This window comes from Pimephales promelas, chromosome 20, assembly GCF_988280905.1.
Source record: "Pimephales promelas chromosome 20, fPimPro1.hap1.1, whole genome shotgun sequence".
In the NCBI taxonomy this organism is placed as follows: domain Eukaryota; kingdom Metazoa; phylum Chordata; class Actinopteri; order Cypriniformes; family Leuciscidae; genus Pimephales; species Pimephales promelas.
In genome coordinates, this window is record NC_142788.1 from 1,593,237 (window position 1) to 1,608,145 (window position 14,909).

Below are 14,909 nucleotides of genomic sequence, written 5' to 3' on the forward strand. Positions count from 1 at the left end.
AAAAAAAAAAGGGAAAAAAAATAATATATTGCAGGGACAGCATATGAAACACTTTATAATGAATGATTTTTACATTGGCAGCTAAACTGCACAAACTTGAATAAACTGCACTTGCAGTTGCAGTGACTGCATTGACTTCTTCCCCCAGTATTCTGTTACACCTGTTTGCATGCATTTCACATCTCCACTTCTGATTGGCTAGCTCATTCTCATCCCAAGCTCTTATTAGCCAGCTCTTCTGAGGAGGCGGAGCTAAGTTAAAGTATCTGAGATGCCTTCAAGAAAAGTTGCATGTATATTCAGCCAAAACCAAGAAACAGAAGAGAGTGCAGAGTTTAGTCTATTTAAAAAAAAGAGAGAGCAAACAGGATTTCAAACAGAGAAAACAGATGGCAGGTCTTGGAGCAATCACGGGACTGGTGTTTTTGCTTGGAGTATTCTCACAGGTACAATGATATTAATAATAATAATAATAATGAATTTTATTTGTAATGCACTTTACACATGACGAACATATCTCAAAGTGCTACAAGTGTACAGATAAAAGCAATAAGAATAGATATAAAAACATGCAATGAACAGAATTAAGACAACAAACTTAAAACAGTCAATTAGCAACAAAAGCAAAATATATTAGTCACATTTTGTTTGTTTATTTATTTATTTTTACCCTTTATTCATGTACGAACAGTTCCATAAGATTTAGTATAGAATGATGTAGAAATAAGGTAAATAGTACTACTTCATTAAATAAATTATATATATACATATGTGTGTGTGTGTGTAAACATGTTTTCCATGATTCTGTCATACAGTCATGTTTTAACTTTTTATTTGAATCATGTTTCAGTTACGAAAAACGCTTAGAATTCAAAATCTAATAATAGGGTCAATGCAACTGTTTACTGATAAACGAATGTTTAAATCTAACAAAAGTCATTTTGAATTGTTTCATTTACAGGCATCAGGTACTGCTCGTCTGGATCCAATTTACAGTATCTGTTTAAATTCAAACTCATTAATACACTGTTCTTGGTTGTCATTTGTATTAAATCAACATCATTGATGAATACCTCAATGTCTTGTATTCATTTTCAGGCAGCACAATGAGCGTGAGTGTTTTTACGGTGACATCGAAGAGTGCGGTGCTGCGCTGGAGCAGGTATGAAGGTGCATTGTCCTACAGAGTAACAGCTTCCCTCAGGAACTCTCCGGTCCCCGTGGTCTTTGCCAGCTTTGGACAGAACACTGTTATGGGCTCCGTTAATTCCCTGAATCCCAACACTGCATACACCTTTCGTGTCGAGGCCCTGGGCAGCCTCATGAACATGCTTGCAGACGCTAGTGTGGATAGATCTACTGGTGCGTATACTGAAAACTGGGGATGTCAGTCAGAATTGTAATAAATTTCACTTACTTTTCTTTGCCTGAAAATTCCCTCATAATTCCAGGTCATAAAACCATATTTTGATTGATAAACTGCTTAACATTTCTAAATCATTTTGGCTCCTACTTAAAGCATTGTTAATTGCATGTGTGAAATGAATGGGGTGGTGATGGCGCAGTGGATAAGACCCATGCCTTTGGTGTGAGAGACCCGGGTTCGAATCCACTGTGAGACACCAATGTGTCCCTGAGCAAGACACTTAACCCCTAGTTGCTCCAGAGGCGTGCGACCTCTGACAATTGTAAGTCGCTTTGGATGAAAGCGTCAGCTAAATGTAAATGGGACTGTGCAATTTCTCTTCTTATGTTTAGCTCCCGATGTGCCCAGCATTGAGATGGCCTCCTCTAAAGAAAGCCAGAGTATCACTGTGGAATTCACTGAGGTCTCCGGTGCAACTTCCTACATCCTGCGCGCTGAGACAAACGACGGGTCTTTCTTCTCAGAGATCGCAGTACCCGCGTCTCCGGGGACTGTCACCAACCTCCGGCCATACACAGACTACACTCTCAGTGCCATGTCTGTCAACAGTGCCGGCAGAAGCCAGCCATCCATCTCCATGGAGGCAAAGACAGGTATATTTTTCTCCTCCGTCTCCACCCGCCTTTGACCTCGAGGCCAAAGAAATGATCCATTCATGAAGGGACAGAGTTGGCTATTCTCTAACCCTCACCCAGTGCAGAAACCTTATCCTCTCCCTGGGGGGGGGGGGGGGGGGAAACATCAGGATAAGCTACATAGCTGATCTCGCGGGCTTGATTTTTAGCACTATGCATAGGTTATGTTCACATTTTCAATCAAACAGGTTTCTCACGCATGTATCCCTATCAGTATGAGAAGCTGAACTATAACAAAAGGGCTGCCCTCCTCAAGGGACTGGGCACATGTATTTCATGTCTTCACCTAAGGGCCCTCAGCAGTTTTGCTTCATTGTTCAGGTAGCACGCTTTCCACCTGAGACGGCCACAAGAAAATAATAATGGGAGAGACCTTAATTCCCAGAACAGAAATCATATCACTTACAAATATCCACAGAATTGCGTCATGCATAGGATCCATAACAGCACAATGGGATGTTTTCTAAGCATTGTGAGAACTGTTTTAGTTAGAACACACCAGGAAGTGGTAAGAGTAGAACCCATGCCTAGTTTTGATTGAAAAGAATGGAGGAAAGGACGGGATTAGAAAGGAGCAGTTGAGGGATAGTCAGAATATGCCATGGGAAGGGCAGGACGGGACGGGAAGGGAACAGAAGGACCGAAAGTAATAGATGAGAACAGAGGGGACCTGAAGGGAACAGAAAGGAATGGGACAGGACATGCTAGAGATCGTAAGGGAATGGAAAATTACAGAAGGAAACAGAAAGGGACAGGACAGGACAAGACAAGAAAGGGAAGAGAAAGGGCAAGTAGGAAAGGACAGGAGTGAAAAGACACTGCTCGGATTACTATATGTCCGCTTCACAAAATGAACATATACCTCAGAATACGATCCCTTAGCTTGGGATTCAATCTTTCTTCTTGGTCACAATGCAGCTGTCTGTCTGATCTCTTACCATTATTGTTTCTCTCTCTTCCTCGTTCTGTTGGACCCCAGTCCTTCCTCCTCCTCAGTTCAACACCAGCTCTCCCAGTAACAGCAGCATCCTGGTGAAGTGGGAGACAGTCAACCATGCGGTCCTCTACAGCCTCAGCATCATCAAAGACGGCTCATACAGCCAAAGTCGCATCAACACCACAGACACTCAGGTTCTCTTTCAAGACCTGGAGGCAGGAACCCTATACTGTATTAAGGGAAACGCCTGGAGTCCCGAGAACATTCCCGGAGATGACTTCACAATTTGCCAGATCACACGTAAGAGGATAGGAATGGAAAGAGAGATTACTTAATTTAAAAAAATATCATACCTCTAAAACACACTTAAGGAAGAGAAAGGGATCAATAACAGAGCAACCAGCAATGAATGCACACCAAGTACATCATATTAGGCACGGCTTTTCAGGACTCATGGAGAACCGACGTCCTGCAGAGTTTAGCTCCAACCTGTTATATCACGCTGTGTTTAATAGGGTTGAAGCTACACTGTGCAGGATTGGAAATGTTCATTGATTACAAAATCGGTTACACTTTAATCCGATAACCCTTTGAGAGATGAACCAACTCGTTTTCGAGGGGGTCCTCCAATCTAGATACAAAAATTTACCAACAAAACAAAAAAATAATTACACAAGAAGAAAAAAACACAGAACAATTACAATAATGGTAAGTACAGAAATATATAAACAAAACCTATACAAACAAGAGATTCACTCATACAAGGCTCTCTAAAGGTGACGCACTCCACTTTAGACATTCTACTAACTATAAGTAACTTTTCAACTAAATATCAACTAACTCTCATTAGAGTATACGCCTTGTTCACGGCCGCGCCATCTTTGATTTTTAATGAGAATGAAAGCGAGGCTGTGAGCGATAGACTAGGGTTAGACTCGGTGCCCTGGTTCCACATGCAATGCACGAATACGCTGCAGGCTCGCTCTCGCTCGTATCCAGGATAAATCATCAACACTATTATCCCTTACAAGTGTTTTATTTAACTGAATAAAGTTAAATTTCACGGTTCGGGAGCAACCAAACTCAGACCACCTCCTCCAGGTACAGTAGTCTCGGGTTTGGTACCCCAGTGCGCACACGAGTCCAGTGACGGTGTTCACATTAGCGATTTTTCATGCAAACTGTGCCCCGTTCCGAACTAAACTGCCAGTGTGAAAGCCCCCTTAGTTGACTTGTAGTTGCCAAGTTACTTATAGTCAGTAGAATGTCTTTTGGGGGACCAACAACATAAAGTGTGGGCAAATATTAAACAGACAGTCTACTAATCCTCAGTTGAAATGTAGCAGCAAAGTTACTTATAGTTGGTTGGAAGTGGACTATCGAAATAAAGTGTTACCAAAAATTAGTTAAGGATAATAGTTAACTGCTGTAGTTATGGAACATTAAACTTTGTTTGTGTGTCTCCGCAGGTTCTCCCACTCCTCAGTCTGTTGCTCTGGTGGTGACAAGCACCCCTGAAGCAGGTATTGTGGTGTCGTGGGACCCAGCCAAGGGTGCAGAGCAGTATGTCGCCGTGAGCTTGACTGGCCAGAACTGCTCCTCGTCTAGTAACTCCTGCACCCTGATTCCTTTGAGCTGTGGAGAGACCAACTCTGTCACAGTGATCGCTGTCAACAAGGGTGGAAGCAGTGCCCCCTCTTACCCAGTTCAGATTATTTCATGTGAGTAAAACAATTCATGCTTGGATAACAGGACTTGCTCAGTATTATGTGCTTAATATTGTCAGGGTTTTCCGATCCTTTTGCTGCAGGGCCACTTTCCAGCAGAGTTTAACTCTAACACAACTGCCTTGACGTTTCCAGTGATCCTTAAGATCACGATTAGCTGGTTCAGGTGTGTTTTATAATGGCTAAACTCTCCAGGAGCAGGATTGGACATGCCTTTATTAAGATATACTGTAATGTTGACAACACAAAGCTCCCTCATCAGTCCACCCAGACTGTTTACTGAAACTAAACTAAACAGCTCATTCAAAAACATTAGCATGTAAACATATGACCAAGTATATTTACAGTAGACTACATATTAAAGACACCTACTGAATTTTCAGCTATATTCATTGGCTCTGTTAATTAATTCACATGCAAAGAGGTTAGTCAGTCATTTATGTCCGAAGTGCTATATTCCAAGTCTTATGAAGAATTATCAACTTTGTGTGAGCAGCTGAGTCAAATTTAAGCCATTATCAATAAAAATCTTGCCCTTTGCAATATCTCTAATTGTCTATCCTGTTGTTCGTCAGTCCCTTGTCCCCCACAGCCTATCTGGGTGGAGGAGGTGGTGGCTGGAAACTGCTCTGTGAAGTGGAGCTCAGTCCCTCATGCAGAGTACTACACTACCTTTATTAAGAGTGATGATGGCATCGAGGGGACGTGCAACTCAACTGAGCCTGGCTGTCAGTTTCACTGCAGTTGTGGATACTCCTACATCATGAGTGTGTTTGCACACAACCAGGCAGGACCCAGTCCCCCGGGACCTCTCGTCAACCACACAACCTGTGAGAGCTTCATGTTTTTAAATGCAGAAAGCTTTTTAATGAATATAAAATTAACATACCTTTCTTCTTAGAAAACAAGCCCAAAAGATTGATGACATCATGTTGTACTCACAGCCTAATTTGTCTAATCAAATGCTCTTTAGAACGATCTGCCCCCTTATTAGCAATAGCAAGTAGCAATCATGGGGTGCCTCTCATTTCTTATTTGTGCATCCTCGTTTCCTTTCCTCGTGTCTTTGTTCCACCCCCTTAGGATGTGAGGGAAGGATACATCTGTGTATCCACGCTCACGACTCCTCAGGAAGCTTCCTCGCCTCTTTGGAGTGCAATTAGAGAATTGAGATGCCCTTCGAGATGGCTGAGTTTAATTGTTTTCTGGGTCACAGGCTGGAGGACGGAGGAGTGAGCAAATGAGGAAGCACCAATTTGAGTATAGAGAGGCACCCATGGTCATGGCTGTAATGTAAACTAAAGTATTTAGTCTATTTAAACATAATGACAAACCCTTCAATATATCATTTCCAGACTTACCGTTTAAATGAGATGGTCCTCTCTGCAGAACACGAAATCCACGAAATTACATATACCTAAACATATTCATCTCCACCCCCTGATCCCTAAACCCACCCCTAATCCTACCAATCTCTGCCCCTTGATCCCTAACCCCATTACTAATCCTACCAATCTCTGCCCCTTGTTCCCTAACCCCACCAATAATCCTACCAATCTCCACCCCCTGATCTCTAACCCCACCCCTAATCCTACCAATCTCCACCCCCTGATCCCTAACCCCACCAATAATCCTACCAATCTCTGCCCCCTGATCCATAGCCCCACCAATAATCCTACCAATCTCCGCCCCCTGATCCATAGCCCCACCCCTAATCCTACCAATCTCCACCCCCTGATCTCTAACCCCACCCCTAATCCTACCAATCTCCACCCCCTGATCCCTAACCCCACCCATAATCCTACCAATCTCTGCCCCCTGATCCATAGCCCCACCAATAATCCTACCAATCTCCACCCCCTGATCCCTAACCCCACCCCTAATCCTACCAATCTCCGCCCCCTGATCGCTTACCCCACCACTAATCCTACCCATCTCCACCCCTTGATCCCTAATCCTTTTGGTCCCGACCTGCAGTGACAAACTTAATATATAGATCTGCTCCACATTTTGCCCGTAACCCTGAAACTGCATGGTTTTCTCCATTAAATTGCAATGACTGCCTTCATTTATTCATTTTAACCTGCTTCATCTTAACTTACTTTCCACAGTGCCTTGCTGTCCAGAGCTCACAGCGGTTTCTGCAGTTTCCTGGGAGACGCTGATGATCCAGTGGTCTCCTGTGCGTGGTGCGGATCTGTATGAGACTCGTGCTGTGGATGCAACAGAAACGGTCCTGTGTAACGACACAGCGCCCAGGTGCGCCCTCTCTGACCTCACTTGCAACAGCAGGTACAGCGTAGTTGTCATCCCATGCAACGACGTAAGTGGCTGTAACCTCACCTGCAGTTCACAAACGCACGAAACAGGTATACTCACACACTCAGTTTGAATTTACATCATGAATATGTGCCACAGATGTATATTTTACACACACTTTCTCTTTTTTTCCCAAAAAGCTCCATGCATGCCTGAGATCATCAGTGTGAGCCAGAGTAACTTGTCTAGTGTGCTGGTTAACTGGACTTCTGCTAACACAGCTGCCAACTACACAGTCAGTGTGATCGGCACAGTGGGCGATATGCATTTCTGTCACTCAAACGGCACTTCCTGTCAGGTGCCCACCTTGCCCTGCGGCTCCGTCTATGAAGTCAGTGCTACCGCGTCAACTTCAGCGGGAAAGAGCATGCCCAGCTACACCGTTCCCCTGGAAACAGGTTAGCTTTCCAAGGCCAATTAGCTTAGCAACATGCTAACAGAAAACTATTGAAATCAGATTTTAGGAGAGTGAGTTTTTGCCTATGTAGAGCATTTCCCCATTTCAGCTAGAGTGCTGTTTTGGGGTTCTGAAACATACGTCTTTTTAGTCTACAAGTCTACAAATTTAATTTTACTTATATTTATTTTCCCAGCACCTTGTTGCCCAGACAATCTCACGGTGAGCCAGGTGACTCAGGCCATGACCAACGTGACCTGGTCAGACGCTATCGGCGCCCAGACCTTCATCGCCTCCCTGTCTTCACCTCGAGGCAATGCGCAGTGTCACACCATGGAAACAGGATGCGTGATGGGATGCATCACCTGCGGCACTAACTACACCGTCGCCCTGGAAGCGATCAGTCGCACCGGGCACAAGGCGGAGTGCACCTATCATGGGTTTTCTGCCAGTGTGTTCTTCTCAATAACTTGAAATCGTATCAAAGCCAAAATGTATAGGAGATATTTAGTCAATATCCAACTGAATGTGAATAAAATGTAGCGTCCCATTTGTTGGCAACAATATAAACATTTATTGTACCTCGCCAACTAGACAGATCAGCTTACTGATGATTTAGGAATTCTGTCAAATATTTATTTATTTTTTTGTCTGTGTAAAGTATACAACCCAATACAATATGCATGTATATAGCACAATAAGCATCAAATTAATTTTTATGTACATAAATACAAATTACTGTAACGGCAAGAGAAAGCAATATTTAGAAGGAAAAAAAAGATAGAAAAACCAATAGAACTTACACAGAAATGATTCTCTCTCTTGTTAATAGACAGTAGTCAGGGAAGCTGTCAAGGACACTTGTATTTACTATAGACCATTTCACAAGATGTAAACAACACTGGTCCAGAAGCACTTCCTGTTTCAGTTTTTTAACACTACATAAAAGCTGGGATAAAATACAACCAACAGAACATTTAAAACTGAATCAAAAAGTTAAACAAACATCTTTAAGATGTTTTCTTTACATGTGAAATAAAGACAACAGTTACAAACTGAAACAGGAAGTACTTCTGGACCAGTGTTGTTTACATCTTGTGAAATGGTCTATATTTAATTACTACAAAACTTTTAACACTTACTTATTATACACATATATACTATTACACTTATTCTAAATACAAATTAATCTAGCAACAATATTTTGTCTTAGAACAAACAAATCAGATGCCGTCCTCTAGGCCACAGGCGGGGAAAATAATGTTAGCCATAGCCAAGTAGCTATTTAGTCATTGCTGTAGTCATTCATGCCGGGTAACGTGTTTAAAAGTTACAGTTACAGCAATAATATATCACATGTTGAATCTAACGTCTCGTCTCTCTAAAGGTGAGTGCTGTCCCTCGGGCATCCGTCTCTTCAGAGGAACCAACAACACGCTGCGTGTGCGCTGGAGGTCGAGCAGCGCCCTCACCAGTTACACGGCGGAAGTGACGGGGAGCGACAGCACGCACGTGTGCAGCCCGGCGGCCGGAAGCAGCACCTGCGATGTGTCGGAGATCGTGTGCGGGCAGGTGTATTCAGTGGTCGTCGCCCCGCTGGATCGAGACGGAGCCAAGGTCCCGTTCTGCAACAGCAGGGTGTATTCAGGTAACGAGGTTCTTGAATACAGGTGCCCCAAAAATGATTTAGACACACTTAAAATATGTATATATATATTTTTTTTTTTCATTGCATTAGATAAAATATCAGTAACACTTTTTGGTAAAACTTTATTTTAAATGTTGGATTTACTTAAATGATGCATAATTACATAACTAACCCTCAACCAAATCCTAACCCTATAGTAAGCATATATGCAGTTGCTTAATATTAGTCAGTACTTATGTATAATTATTACACTGTAACAATGACAACCTAAAATAAAGTGTAACCCACTTTTTATGTTAAGGTGTTACAATGTAAATATACATTTAAGTATAACAACATACTTACTAAAGGGTTTGATTTAGTCTTAGTTACATTTAATTATGCAAAGTTCACTATTAAAACTACAGTAACGACATGTAACGTGCGACAAGTACACTGTAAAATAAAGTGTTATCAAAATATCAAACCAGTTGCCATCTGCATTAAACCAAAGGGTGATTTTTATTGGATGTATGAAGTCAGTTTTCCCTTAAAGTCCACACACGTTCTGGAACCACAGTGTGTATGAATGTGATTGTGAATCACAAAGTGTGAGTCTTTCTTTGAAATAAATGTCAATTAATTTGCTATTGTGTATCATTAAACAGAAATATCTAATGCAAGGACATTCAGACATTTTTAATTGTATTAATATCAAGCATTACATAACTGAAATGAATATAAAAATGCATGACTTGTCTTTCAGTGTCGTGTGTGGGCAGCAATGTCGGAATGGGTAAGAATGAGAACATCTCATGAACCGAATAAATTGCTCAAATCATACCAAAAATAAGTTCATATATAGTATCAAATTCTCAATTGCTCAAAACATTTAAATATTTGACATTTATTAACTGAAGCCTTTCTTTACTCTCAGTTCTCTATCGAGGAAGAAGATAATGGATGTCCTTCAGACAGTAAGTGACGGTCAGGACAGACACGCGTATCTTCAATACACACATTGGGCTACCAGTCCTTTAGCAATCCTCATAAATCCACAATAAATTTGACTGAGTTATTTTTCTGTTCTACAGCTGGTAATATTGGACGACTGGATTCTTCAAAACTGCCCTCAAACCTGTATCGAAAACTGTGTGCATTGGCTTATGAAGTAAGCTAATGAACAAATTGAATGGAATAATGCAATTAGAATTCAACATGTCCAATCACTGATGTTTGTGTATTTAAATTGCTTTAAAGATTTGTAATTTATGTCTGTCGGCCATAAATATGGTTTGATTTAGAAGTGACACTGATTAATGGGATTTTGATACAATATGCAATTGCCATACAATTCTTCAAATTCAACAAGCAATGAATGTGAAATATTATTATTAACTTAATTTTCAGGGATCCCTTTTGTTATCTCAGGGATTTTCACATTAAATATTGTGTCAAATTATTTTCTGCAATTGGAATTTTCTATTCTCCCCCCCAAAATCAGTTGATTGAAAATTATTTTGGTGAAGCACTTCTTTTGTAACATCCAAATATCTCACTTTGTAAAGTCTAATTTGCCAGTGGTTACATCTATGCATCAGTTTTCAGGAATAATTGACATAAAATGAAGCTAACAGGAATTTCCCAGATTTTAAAACAGGAGGATCAATCTGAGAGCTAAATGAACTTAAACTCCACATATGCGGTGCCTCTGAGGGAAATTGAAATATCTTTATTAATTGAACTTCCCTTGGATGTTTGTCAAATACATTATATGTTGGGATGTGAATAAACATCTATATTCTGACAATAAAATTCATTCTCTGCATTAATAATGTGTGTCTGTGTTTGCTTCCGCATTACCAAAGAGAAAGCCACAGCTGTTACAGTATAAGACTACTGTACTATGTTGACACAGTTTATGTGGAAGCAGAAATAGTTACAAAGGGAGACGGGCAGGGAAACAGAAGCAATCAGTGTGCAACGATAGAAATGTTGCCAGAACTCCTCAAAAGCCGACCAATACACAAGTTTGGAAAACCAGTAAACCAGCGTATGGATTTTTTTTTGTTAAAAAATGAATGAAACGATGAAACTCCCTCTTGTGGCACAGAGGGCACAGGGTAGTGTGTGGTTTTGTCACGAGGACCGGGTTCAAGTTCTCTCGTCCTGTCTTTCCTGTGGATTCTCCATGATTCGATATAAGCCAATTAAAAGTATATAAAAAGAAATATAGTCAAATTGGCCACCTAAAGACTAATTTAGGTGAAAAATAAAGAAAAATTGCACTGAAGTTGTGAGAAATGCATCTGTTGGAAAGGATGAGCAAATGGGCTCAGACTGAATCAATGTGAAAAATAATTCTAACAAATTAGCTCCAAGATGTCGGTCGATATACTATCTATCCAATCAGCCTAGGTGTGTGTGTGTGTGTGTGTGTTTAATTTTGAAAAAAAATCCACTCTGTAATATTTTAGTTATGGCTATTGAATAACAAGAGAACAGAACATCACTTTGGCAAGAGTCAACTATACATGTTTCACAAATGATTTTGTAATTCATAATAGTTTTAAATTTTGCTTTTGAATTTCAGACAACATACCCAATCTATTTGTTATTGGGGATAGTGACATATTGTTGCTAGCATGATTAGATAACACAAAGAATTACAATAATTATTAAGTAAGTAAGTAACACTTACTTACAATTTTACTAATAATTATTAATTATTAACCATTGCTAACTGACCACAATAAATAACCTAAATTCATTGTAATGTTATTTAATGTCAATCATAATGACATACACATTATATAGATTATATAGATGTCTAAATGTGCATTTCAAAGATCTTTTTCTAATTCCTAACAAATCTATCTTTCAGATGAACCTCTTTGGCTGGGCAAAAGTGAAACAGTGTCATTTATATAAAGCATTTGTTTAAAGTAATTTAACAAAATTAATCACTGACTAACATAATAATTCTACTTTCAAATTATAGATAATTAAGTTGTAAAAAGCATATTATTATGTTGACCCTTAAGCGCGAGGTATACGTCAGGTGTTTAGTGACCCGGGACATCATTCACTATGTCACAATCTGGGTTAGAGGAAAGGACTCCAACGCATTCTCATCCTAGGGCGTCATATGCTTTTGACATTGCGTCTAAATCCGACGCACATGACACCCTTTAGCGTCAATAGAGTGCCGAAGTTACGTCGTCACTCTGTAGGCCAAAACGCGGAACTGAGATGTCAAAAGCATCACCTGTATGATGCTTTGGGGATGAGACCGGGCTGAGGACTCAAGTGCACGAACAATGGATATTTATTAAGTAATGAAAAATAAAACAAACTACTGAGGGCCAAGGCGGAACCGGAGGGACGGACCAGGCGGGCTCCGGCAGAGCTAGAATCCTGGCTGAGGACCAGGGCGGTGCCGGAGGGAGAGATCAGGGAGACTCCGGCGGGTCTGGAGTCCTGGCTGAGAGCTTGGCAAGCGTCCAATGTGGAGCATGTGTCCAGGGCAGTGCAGGCTTGGCAGGCATCCAGAGTGGAGCAGGCTTGGTAGGTATCCAGGGCGGAGCCGACACTTCGGGGAGCGAGACGGTCATCTTGTCCAAAGACACAGGCATGGAGGTTGCCATCTTGTCAGAAGACACAGTCACTGTTGACCTGGCGTGAACGGTCTCTGGCTCGGCAGGCCTTACGTGAAGATGCCTTAGGCTCGGCAGGCATGATGTGCACGGTCTCTAGCTCAGCGGGTCTGATGTGAACTGACTCTGGAAGGACGGCCACGACGGGATGCGACTCAGGAAAAACAGTGGGCTGTTCTGGGACAGCCTCCTTGGCAGTTTCTGTGAGAGCGGGCGGCTCTGGAACGACAACAGGCGGCTCAGGGATGGCATTAGACTGCCGTGGAACAGCAGGGAGCTGCTGAGGGAGGGCATCCGGGGTGCCAACAGGACTACAGGAAGCCCTCTTTGACGTGTGTGCTGCAGGCACGCGGGACAGCGACTACATAAAACGTGAAAATCACTCTTTTGGCCAAGGCAGGACTGGCGGGAACGGCCTCAGTGGCTAAGACAGGGAATGTTGGCGGCCTTGGGAACACCGAAATTGGGTTCTCCTAGACCACCGTGCTTGGGATCGCAAAAGTCGGACCCTCTTGGACCACCAAGTTTGGGATCGCAGAAGTCGGGTCCTTCTGGACCACCAGGCTTGGGATCGCAGAAGTCGGGTGCTCTTAAGACCACCAAGCATGGGATCGCAGAAGTCGGGTCCTCCTGGACCACCAAGCTTGATATTGCAGAAGTCAGGTCCTTCTGGACCACCGGGCTTGGGACCACCAAAGTCGGGTCCTCCTGGACCACCAAGCTTGGGATCGCAGAAGTGAGGTCCTCCTGGACCACCAAGTTTGGGATTGCAGAAGTGAGGTCCTCCTGGACCACCAAGCTTGGGATTGCAGATGTCGGGTCCTTCTGGACCACCAAGCTTGGGATCGCAGAAGTCGGGTCCTCCTGGACCACCAAGCTTGGGATCGCAGAAGTTGGGTCCTTCTGGACCACCAAGCTTGGGATCGCAGAAGTGAGGTCCTCCTGGACCACCAAGTTTGGGATTGCAGAAGTGAGGTCCTCCTGGACCACCAAGCTTGGGATTGCAGATGTCAGGTCCTCCTGGACCACCAAGCTTGGGATCGCAGAAGTTGGGTCCTCCTGGACCACCAAGCTTGGGATCGCAGAAGTTGGGTCCTCCAGGACCACCAAGTTTGGGATCACAGAAGTGAGGTCCTTCTGGACTACCAAGCTTGGGATCACAGAAGTTGGGTCCTTCTGGACCACCAAGCTTGGGATCGCAGAAGTCAGGTCCTCCTGGACCACCGGGCTTGGGATCACCGAAGTTGGGTCCTCCAGGACCACCAAGCTTGGGATCGCAGAAGTCAGGTTGTCGCGCTATGTGTCTATCTCCCATGAGCCTGTCTCATTTCCTCCTCCTCCATGGCATCTTATCTGCATGCCGCTCAGCATTGGTAGCCGCACGTGACTGTGCATGCCTTGGCACACTCGCGGCCAGGTGAATTAAATTGGGGCAATCAGAAGCTCGCACTCAGTTCAATGAGTGGGAGCATACACGATGCAGTCATTTGGCTAAAATACAATGGACTGAGAGGACACCAGAAACATTACGCATCCACTGTGAGGAATGAGACTTTTGATTGTGACGGGCTATCGGTAAGCTCATATGGACTGTAGTTTAGATCTTTGTCTGTTTAGGTGTAGAAATGTATTTAATAAGCTAAGCGTGTTAATGTGGGTGTGAGTTAAAAGTTGTCACTGCATAGTTAAAGAAATAAATCGCTAAAACCAAATGCTTGGGATGTATATGGTTAAAAAGTGTGGGCTTCTTACCTTATATTTGTAAGTAAATACTTAAATAGATTTGTTAAAAGGTTTAAAATACAGATTAGTAAATACTGTTAAAATATGATTGTTTGTGGGACATAATACTTCATCTAAAGATATTTACCTTGTTGAAATACTTACCTTAACATGTTTACTGCAACTGTGAATAATACCTGTTTATTCAAAATGTTCTTATTTTTGTATTTAAAGGTTTTTCACCTGTTACTCCTGTTACACCACCTGTTACTCCTCTATTGAACTGGTTAAAATAAATTTATCTAAGTGAAATCCGAAGTCTGGTCCTTGTTAAGTGTGAATACCTCACAGTTAGAAGAAAACACTTGACACAGGTCCTCCTGGACAACCGGGCTTGGGACCACCGAAGTCGGGTCGTCCTAGACCACCAAGCTTGGGATCGCAGAAGTCAGGTTCTCCTGGA

The 14,909-nt window shown here is 42.4% G+C and overlaps 1 protein-coding gene and 1 long non-coding RNA gene across 3 annotated transcripts in view; one reads left to right on the forward strand and one right to left on the reverse strand.

The window, feature by feature from the left end:
• The first annotated feature begins 214 nt into the window (after positions 1-214).
• On the forward strand, positions 215-10,890 carry LOC120479040 (fibronectin type III domain-containing protein 7). Of its 2 annotated transcripts, XM_089124198.1 has the most exons (13): positions 215-453; positions 1,099-1,362; positions 1,759-2,019; positions 3,041-3,298; positions 4,468-4,719; positions 5,301-5,555; positions 6,837-7,094; positions 7,185-7,442; positions 7,638-7,892; positions 8,829-9,089; positions 9,835-9,864; positions 10,006-10,045; positions 10,163-10,890. In XM_089124198.1, the coding sequence occupies exons 1-12, from the start codon at positions 390-392 to the stop codon at positions 10,026-10,028; spliced, it is 2,439 nt and encodes an 812-aa protein (XP_088980324.1). In that variant the 5' UTR covers positions 215-389; the 3' UTR covers positions 10,029-10,045; positions 10,163-10,890. The 2 variants fall into 2 exon arrangements, with proteins under 2 accessions (XP_088980324.1, XP_039527244.2); XM_039671310.2 differs by lacking the exon at positions 215-453 and having other exon boundaries at positions 1,107-1,362.
• Positions 4,500-14,909, reverse strand: part of LOC148970514 (uncharacterized) — a 41,811-nt gene continuing 31,401 nt past the window's right edge. The window contains exons 2-3 of the long non-coding RNA XR_016147960.1: positions 6,828-7,068; positions 4,500-4,633 (exon numbers count right to left, since the gene is read on the reverse strand). This is a non-coding gene — a long non-coding RNA (uncharacterized LOC148970514). The remainder of the gene's footprint in view (positions 4,634-6,827; positions 7,069-14,909) is intronic.

Bases quoted from the DNA above. Each gene is read 5' to 3' on its own strand.
- LOC120479040 (XM_089124198.1), top strand. From the start codon at position 390: ATGGCAGGTCTTGGAGCAATCACGGGACTGGTGTTTTTGCTTGGAGTA. The intron at 2,020-3,040 runs GTATATTTTTCT...GTTGGACCCCAG, and splicing joins CTCCATGGAGGCAAAGACAG to TCCTTCCTCCTCCTCAGTTC. The intron at 7,443-7,637 runs GTTAGCTTTCCA...TTATTTTCCCAG, and splicing joins CACCGTTCCCCTGGAAACAG to CACCTTGTTGCCCAGACAAT.